The sequence below is a fragment of the Echinops telfairi genome, unplaced genomic scaffold (genome assembly GCF_000313985.2).
Source record: "Echinops telfairi isolate 266 unplaced genomic scaffold, ASM31398v2 ScPeMD7_7424;HRSCAF=8462, whole genome shotgun sequence".
NCBI classification, from domain to species: Eukaryota; Metazoa; Chordata; class Mammalia; order Afrosoricida; family Tenrecidae; genus Echinops; species Echinops telfairi.
The window spans coordinates 59524226-59533519 of record NW_022111324.1 but is presented as its reverse complement, the minus strand read 5'-3'; the positions used below and the strand labels follow the sequence as shown (position 1 = coordinate 59533519).

Below are 9294 nucleotides of genomic sequence, written 5' to 3'. Positions count from 1 at the left end.
GGGGGGGGGGCGGGTCTTGTTTGCTTGTTTTATTTTCCAGGAAGGGTTAGTGAGATGGCAGCATCGCCTTCAGAAATGTTGAGACGGATGGAGGGGATGTTGAGAAACAGTAACTTCACGTGCCGATACTTTTCTTTAATTCATGTTTCTGTGATTTTATAGCAATATCTCCAGGGAGGACCTCTGTCCTGGACCTTCAGCTTTGTGTCTTCAGTGTCTGGTGCAGGCTCTTCAGATGCAACGTATTCGTAGCAGAAGCCTCTGGGATTCTGGGATTCCATTTCCGTCACTCTCCCCTACAGCACACATGCACACTTCCCACCCACACCTCACACCCTGCCTGATGCGGGGGCTTCTTGTCTTTTTTTTTAATTAAAAGATCATTTTATTGGGGGCCCTTAAGGCTCTTATAACAATCCACACATCAATTATATCAAGCATATTTGTACATATGTTGCCATTATTATTTTCTAAACATTTACTTTCTATGTGAGCCCTAGGTATCAGCTCCTCTTTTTTTCCTCCCTCTCCCCCTTCCACTCTCATGACCCCTTGAAAAATTATAAATTATTATTATTTTTATATCTTACACTGACTGCTGTCTCCTCACCCAAGGTTTCTGTTGTTCATCCCCCCTAGGGTATTGCAGTAGGTTCCCCCTTCCTCCCACCCTTCTCCCACCATTCTCCCTACCCCCTATCGCTACTCTCATACCTGTTCCTGGATTCCATGTGTCATGAGCTCTTAACTCCTATCTGTACCTGTGCACATGCTACAGTCTAGACTGCAGTGAAAGGCAGAACTGGGGTCATGATAGTGGGGTGGTGGGGTGGTGGTGAGGAAGCCTCAAGGAACCAGAGGAATATTGTGTTTCATCAATGCTACGGTGCCCTGGTTGACTCATCCTTTCTTTGTTACTGTTTAGTGAGGGGGATGTCCCATTGTCTACAGATGGGTTTTTGGTCTCTGCTCTGACCTCCCTCGTTCTCAACAATATGGTTTGTATTTGTTTGTGTGTTTGTTTGGGGTCTGTTGATGCCTGTTACCCGATCCTGTCGACACCTCATGATCGTATAGGCTGGTGTGCTTCTTCCATGTGGGTTTGTTGCTTCTCTGCTAGATGGCTGCTTGTTTAACTTCAAGCTGTTAAGACCCCAGACGCTATATTTTTTGATAGCTGGGCACCATCCACTTTCTTCACCACGTTTGCTTATGTACCCAGTTTGTCTTAAGCGATCATGCTGGGAGGGTGAGCATCACAGAATGCCAGGTTGTTAGAACAAATGTTCTTGCATTGAGGGAGGGCTTGAGCAGAGGCCCAAAGTTCATCCACTGCCTCAGTGTATTGCCATATAAATATACGTACATAGGCCAACACCTCTGTTTTTATGAACTAATGTATTTACATATGGACACAACTATGTGTATACCTCTATCCATAGCTTTGCTTCCTAGATCTTTCCTCTGTTTCCTTTCACCTTCCTCCTGCCTGCAAGGGCTGCTTTTCCGGTCTCCTCATCCTTGACCTTACTGGAACATCGGACACCACTGACCACAACCTCTTCTCGAAACTCTCCCCTCTTCAGCTTTACAAAACAAAATAAACCAATGCAAAGCAGTTTCCTGGTTCTTCTCCGGTTTCTTTTATCATTTCCCCCCTCAATCTCTTTGTTCTTTGTTTTCTCCCCAGGTTTCGGACTTGGCCTCTTCTCTTTTCACTCTGGAAGGCTTTCTCTGTTCTTCCTACATTAGCTCCCACCACCAGTAACTCTCAGGCATAGATGCACAGAGGAAGGGCTTCAGGCCTGAGCCCTAGACTCTGCAGCTCCACTGCCTGCTTAGTGCCTCCAGATGGGTCTGCCGCAACTCCTCAGGTGCGAAAGGAATGCGTTTGTCCCGAAACGTCTCCTCCCGTTTTCAAATGATATATAATGAAATTAATGCTGTTGCTCATATTAAGTCCCTGGGATCTACCCTAAAGACTTGCATTTTTTCCCACCTCCTATACATATGGACATGGAAGGATCCTTATGATTCATGGGTCTCAATGAATCCATCCAAAATGGGCCTGGAAGGCATCCAAGAATCAAAGATTGGGTGGCAATGCTGTGCTCTTGTCTCTGCACTTGGCAAATGGGAATAATTAAGAATTTTAGTTTGAGCTTTCTTTCGTGCTAGATTATCTCAGCGAGGCCAGCCTGGGATGAGGGCAACAGAAATTTCTGGGATATGCTAGGGAGGAAAGCAATCTTTACTAAAAAATGGAGAATAGGCACCCACTCTAGGGCATATACCTGCTGATATCAATGCACAGAGTAGCACAGGTTCTAAATGCCAGGTTCTTTCCTAGGAGCGGGAAGATGGGGACCTAGAAAGAGGAAACCATTGTTTCTGACAATTTCTGTTTCATTGTCATCCCAAGGGCTGACCCTTGCCATTGAACATATCTAGTCTGGCTCTCTGTGGTACAGGAACCCCCAGGATAAGGTTGGAAGGCTTTCTGCCGAGTAGGGTCAAAGGAAGGTCCTTGACCTGAGAAATGTCCATGTAAGAATTGTGATGTCTTTGGCTTCCTTCCTCTCCCCTTGCTCCCGAAGCAATCGTAGTGCTAGCTTACGTCACCAAGTAAGCCCCGGGCACGGCTCAGTATGCCAGTCAGCAGCTTGACACAGTTCCCTCAAGAAGCTTCTAGTCCAAGCCAGATGTATTCATCTCAAAAAACCACCAGAGGACACTCAGTTGGAAATCCCAAGTGTTGGTGTCTCTAGTGGACACAAGACCTTTCATTGAGTTGATGGATTCACACTTATTTACTAAGCACTACTGTGGGTAGAAGTCCTTGGGAGCTTCCAATGGTTAACCGTTAACACACTTGGATGTTGCCCAAAGAACTGGAGCTCTGGGTCCACACAGATACCCTGGAATCTGCTAGTGAGCTACTGTGATAAACCAGCCACTGAAAGTCCGTGGAGCACAGTTCTACCTGGCCCTCCTAAGAGTTCCTGGGACTAGGATTGACCTGAAGGTAACTGTGGACAAGTCATTGCTGCTGAGTCACACAGAGAGGCATACGCTCTCACTCCCTGTCTGTAAGAAGCATAGCATCTCCTAAGGAAGTCAGTGTTTTCCTACAGCGGCCATAACAAATGTGAAGGTCAATTCATGATCTTACAGCATTGGCAGGCAGGAATCTGAAATCGGCCTTGCTGGGCTAAAATGAAGAAATTTGGCAGGGCTGCATTCCTTCTGGGAAAAACCCCATTCCTCGAGCTGTCCAGCTTCTAGAAGCTCCCCGCCATCCTTGGCTCGGGCCCCCATCGTCAGAGCCAGCTGGCTTGCTGCGTTCTCACGCTGCATCACTCAGAGACTTTTCCATCACCACATTGCCTTCTCTGACTCTACTGCTTCCTGCTTTCACTTAGAAGGATGCTTGTGATTACAATGGGCCCACGTGCGCAGTTCAGGCTACTCTCCCTAGCTCAAGGTTGTTCGCTTAATCTCCTCTGCAGGGTCCATTTTGCTGTGCATGACAGCATCTTTACAGATAGCGGATGTTAGGATGTGAACATCTTAGGCATGGGGAGGCCACTATTCTGCCTACCACTGAAGGCAGCATACATACGTCCAGCATTTCACTGCAGGGTCAAAAAAGGATGCTTATCAGAAGCACTGGGTCTCTCTGTTTCTGCCTTCGTTATGTTGGACAGCCAACAGAAACAGGTGCTGTGGAAACTAGAGATTTTGCCACATCTGTTATCCACAGACCCACGGAGTAGAGAGAGGGCCCAGTCCTAAGACTCATAGTCTCCACTCTCCCCGTAGACTGTACCATAGTCTCCCCTCTCCCCGTAGACTGTACCATATGCACAGAAATGAGGCTACCGATCTGGAAGGTCCCACCTGCCCGGCTCTCTGTGGAGCAGGAAGAATGGATCAAATTAGGGGCTATTGACAGATCACCGCAGCAAGGCCAGTCTTATTGAAAAGCCGCCAGGGAGACCTGGACTGTGACTTCCCCTGTAGGTCGAACCCAAAGCTGTAGGTCATGTCTTTCCCCGAACTAATGACTCATAAGGGCCAAGGGTCATGGAGGGTGTGAGGGAATGGATGGCGGGCGCAGGAAACTGGAAACCCATTGTCTCGAACTTGCTACCACACAAGAGGAACATCCCCTTTGGATGGAAGACACCACGGGCATCATCCCTTCTTGGTTTGCTCCCAGCATCCCTCCAGGTTGACGTGCCAGTTATGGGCTTCTGTGTTCCGAACGGCCAACTGTTTGGATGGTAGAATGTCGTTGCATCATGATTTTTTTTCAACTTTGGAAAAAAATGTACATGTTGAGATGGGGTGTCTGGTTAAGACAAACCATGAAGAACCATTTTGCAGTGTGCAGTGGGGTGAGGACAGAGCACCCCTGAACATTGTAGGTCAGGCGGCAAGCCTCTTAGCGATTCCTATGCCATGTCTACCAGTTCCCATAAGGCCGATCCCCACTCCTGGCAGCTGCATGTTATCACAATAGAAGTGTGCTCCAGGAGGCTTCGAAGTGGCTGGTTTGGGGGAAGTAGATCGCCAGGCCTTTCTCTGGATGCACCTGAACCTTTAACCTTTTGTGTAGCAGCCAAGCACGTGAACTGCACCCCCCACCCCCCACCCACTCCCGGTGCTTTTTACTTGCCTTTCTTGAATACCACAAAGGGGACTATTTCAGGATTAGTTAAATTTTCCATTTCTCTCCTGCTTCCACACGCCAACTATTCTTGTGCCTCTCACACATCAACACCTAGGTACCTCCTCTTCCATCCCCAGCTCCACTGAGTTTCTCTCCTCCACCTCCATTTCGCTTTTAGGTCTCCGTCACCAAAGCCCAAAGGCTGCCCATCAAGGTGGCCCCCTCTCCAAGGGTAGGGTAGGCTGTACCCTCTCCCTCTTCATTCGACGTCTTCTCTCCAGGGTCTGGCTGCTGGAAGTTGGACTGTCATGATGAGAAGCCATTCCTAAGACGTGTCTGCCCCTCAGGGTTCACTGTGGGTTTTCCAATCATCCCTTCCATGTGCTTAGACCTCGCATGGGGATTTCAGCTGCTACTCATCTCTAACTGTAGGCACAAGCTCAAGTCCACTGCCCCATATGGGAACCAAATGAGTAGCCAAGGCCTCTGAGACAGGCAGAAAGGGGCTCAGAAGTGGGTCAGACCGGTTCGAGCCAGGCACCCAAAGGTGTAAGACTGAGAACGGATTTTGAGTCAGACAAGGGAGGCAGTGATGCCACCCTAAAGAGCCCCAAGTGTCTCAAACCGACCCGGGCTTGGGCAATGTGCTTGTGGTATGGGCGGCCGTGGTTTTGTCAGACATTGCATGCTCTGGGAGAGTGCTTCATGTCAGGGCCACTTGGTTTAGAAAGTGGTTATGACACTAATTTGTACAGCCTCGGTTGGTGACACAATTTTCTTGCTGGGAAGTGTCATCCACTCAAGGCTTGGGAACGGACTTCTTGTAAAATCCTGGGCTCTGAAGCCCTGTGGTGCTGGTAACCACCACGGGGAAATCGGGGCCCTGGTCACATCAAGAGCAAGCAGAATTGCCATGGTTGCAGGAGAGTGGCAGTCGACCTTGAAATCAAGGACCTGGTCTCCAGTCTGTGTGACCTTGGAAAAGCTTTCGCATCCTTCAGAGCCTCTGTTTCACCCTGAGAGCGGGGCCTGGGGTGGTCCTGTGTCCCCCTGGTGACCTTTCCTTTTGGTTGGAGGTGAACTTGTTACTAAAAACACCAAGTCCATTTTCATTTTACTTTTCCTCTTTTTTTTTTTTTTTAAGCCACTCAAACCACTATTTCAATGTGAGGGATAAGGAATTGGGAGGGATTTTGTTTCGGTTTTAAAGGAGCATACTATACTCAAGAAATGAAATCCCAAACAAGATCCTATTAAACCCTCCATATATGTGATTCTTTGTCTCCCCTCTGCCCCATCCCTCCCTTCTCCTGGCTCCTGCCTCTTCTTTAATTCTTTCTTTCTTGCCTTAATTATCATGTCTGGTCCCTGGTATCCATATTCATGTCTTTACTGGACCCTGAGTCTTTCCTCCACCCCAGGGAGGCCCTGGAGCCCGATAGCTCCCTGATGACCAGTCTCCCATGCCACACCAGGCTTTCTGGATAGAGGCACCATTGGTGCTGGATAAATATCCACGTGAGGGGGCTGCCCTGTGCATGAGAGGAGGTTTAACTACATCCCTGGCTGCTACTCAGTAGATGCCAGCTGTCCAGTTGTGACAACCAAAAATGTCTCCAGAATTGCCAAATGTCCCGGGGTGGGGGTGGGGTCCAGGGAGCCCCTGGGGCTTGAGAACCAAAGCCCTAGACACAGCTGGGCATTGCAGCGATTTCACCATCTTTCCTCTTAAGATCTTTGCTTGCAGCTTGTTCCTGGCAGCACAGTGACCTCAACCCCACCGCCACCCCCATCCCCCATGGCAAAGGGTTCGAAACTCACAGGATTTGCACAAAACGGATCATCTTCTTAGGACATAACAAAGGGCCCCCTGCTCTTTGCTTATTTCCCACTTGTGTGAAGTCCAGTGCATGGCTCCTTACTGTGAAAGCAGCACCCCCCCCTTGATTGCAGCCCTGTGGTGTTCTCTGGCCTGCTGTAGGCTGCAGGTACCCCATTGGTCTCCGTTTTTTTTGTAGAAAAAAGGTTTTGACTTCTCATCTTCTTATTCCTCAGCCTGATAAAAGCCCACCAACAGATTGATGAGTAACCGTTCAGTCCCAGAAGAGACAGCGCTAAAAGAGCAAGCAAATGTGGGGCCAGCTGGTGGCCAGGCAGCCCTGACCCCTTTGGGGCTGAGGTCTGGGGGCAGGCATGACACGTCAGGAGGGCACTGGGCACAGGACCCCTCTTGGCTCCTCTCACCACAGAGTTCAGGAAACATGAAAGGCACCTTGGAATACTCTGTGCTGAGCAGACGGCTTCCTGTCCTTCGGGTCTGGTGAACGTGTGGCAGTGTCCTCTAGGAAGCTCAGCCTGGGATAGATTTGCACCCGGTTCTCTGAGAGGTGCGCCACTTGCTGCTGCAAGTTGGTGTTGAAGTAACCCTGCTGGGAGCAGAGTAGGACTGGGCCCCAGAGGGTGTTCAACGTTGTGACCTTTTGGAAACATCACTAGACCCTACTTCTGAGGCTTCTCTGGGTGTGGTTGAACCTCCCACCTTTCAGCTGCTTGTTGACTGCTTACCCTCTGGGCCCCCCAGGGCAACATGGTTCCTGTTCTTTGGAATCTAATGAAAATGTTAGCTCATTGGAACCATCCAGATTGTCCTCCATTCCACTTCAAGGAGAAGGGCAGTTTCCAGTTGCAGGGTGACACGTGTGCATATGTGCGTGTGCACTTGTATGCATGCATGCATGTATGCGTACACACATTTATCTGTGTGTACATCTGCATGTGTGTGTGTGTGTGTGTGTGTGTGTGTCTGTGGTGTGTGTGCAGCAGCTGCAGCCTCTCTCACCCTCTGCCGTACTCAGGCCTCCCATGATGCCTCAGTCACTATCCTCATCCCCATATCCTGACCCTCCCTTTGCCATAGAGGACTCTGTGGCTGAATGTCAATCCTGGATTCAGACTCCAGGAGCAGAGCTTGTTAGAGGCCAAAGCAGAGCATGAGGGGTGGGGGTGCCCGGCATGGAGGAGGAATGAGGGCAGCAGAGTGGGCCTGTGTCCCAGCGAGGATGGCCAGGACACCCTTGGGGAGAAGGTGGGAGGCCTGCTGCCTGGGAGAGGGGTCCAGCTCACAGCGGAAGGGGCTGCCAGGGGTGGGCAGGAAGCCGAGGGATGGTTTAGGTGGCCTCTGTATGCAATCTCTGTGGGCCCCTAGGTTCTGAACGGGGAAGGGGGAAGGTGCTCTGAGAGGGCAGGAGAGAAGGAAGAGGCTTAGAAGAGACAGAGGACCAAGGCTGAGGGGCCCTTAATCATGTGGGCACCAGCACTGTCCATCAGGAGGGGTCCAGGGACGGGAGCTGAAGCTCTAGGAGCTAAACATGTCTGTAACTGGGGAGAGACATTATTTATCCTCAGTGAACTTGAATGTGATACAAGATTGATGAGAACACAGAATGAAGGGCGCCACTCAGCTAGGTGCTGTGATCAGGGCCAGCGCAACCCCACTCGCCACTCCTCAGGAGGACAAAGTGGCAGTGTTCCCTTGGAAGCTTTGGAAGCTCGATGGGGTGGGGAGTGTGTTCTACTCTGTCCTGCATGGCTGTGATGATTTGTAATCGATTCAACGGCAGTGTGTCTGGGTTTGTTTTGTTAGTCGGTTCGTTTAAGGAGCCTCTTGGTAGTTCTAAGGGGTAAGTGACTCTTAGCAGAAAGGTTGGTGGTTCATCCCGTGCCTGGGTGCCTCGGAAGAAAGGTCTGGTGATCTGCTTCCGGACAGTCCCAGTCATGAAAACCTTAGGGTGCTCAGTTATACTCTGCCACAAAGGGGGTCACCGTGGGTTAGAATCAACTTGCTGGCTACTGGTTTTGCTTTGTATGTCCCTCAGTAAGGTTGGTATAAAAAAAAAAACCCAAACAAAGAAAGCACGACCTTGTCCTGCTTGTGAGGAGAGATGCTAAGACACAAACCGATATGAGGGATCCCAGAGGGGCCGGTGGGGCGGCAGGGAGGTTTCCGGAATGGCTTCGCTCACTCTCCGCCCTCCCCAGGAGTACGAGTGTCTGGAGCAGGAGAACACGGTGCTGAGGAGGGAGATCGGGAAGCTGACGGAGGAGCTGAAGCACCTGAGCGAGGAGCTGAAGGAGCACGAGAAGATGTGCCCCCTGCTGCTCTGCCCCATGAACTTTGTGTCGCTGCCTCGGCCTGACCCTGTAGCCGGCTGCCTGCCCCGGTGAAGCCCAGGGACCGCCTCCTCTGTGTGGCCAGGAGCCGCGGATCCCAACGCCCCCGCGCCCCCGGGACTCCAGGCTGGGCTGGGCTCCGCAGGAAGCCCCGCTGCCCAGCCGGCCGGCGGCGCCTGGCCCTGGAGCGCTGCAGTCAAGGTGGCCACCTCAGGAACAAATCACGCCGCCTCCACTTCTGCAGCTAGTTGGTTCCGCGGTGATGCAGAATGGGTTCCTCCAGAATGTGCATAATAAAGATGGCTGATGTGGGCGCTCCTTTCTCCTGGTTCTTGGAATTCAGACATCCAGTGCACTTTCTCTTCCTCCGGAGGTTGTCTCTAGGTCTCCTGGGGTGTTGTGTGTGTTGAGCCGTGCTTCCTCCTCCCATTCTTCTCTGTGACAGCCAC

The 9294-nt window shown here is 50.9% G+C and overlaps 1 protein-coding gene across 1 annotated transcript in view; it reads left to right on the top strand.

Moving 5' to 3' along the window:
• The window catches only part of BATF3 (basic leucine zipper ATF-like transcription factor 3), a 14021-nt gene extending 5079 nt beyond the window's left edge, over nt 1–8942 (top strand). The window contains exon 3 of the mRNA XM_045298092.1: nt 8714–8942. Within this exon, the coding sequence (XP_045154027.1) occupies nt 8714–8899 (186 nt within the window). The 3' untranslated portion in view covers nt 8900–8942. The remainder of the gene's footprint in view (nt 1–8713) is intronic.
• Nucleotides 8943–9294: the final 352 nt, after the last annotated feature.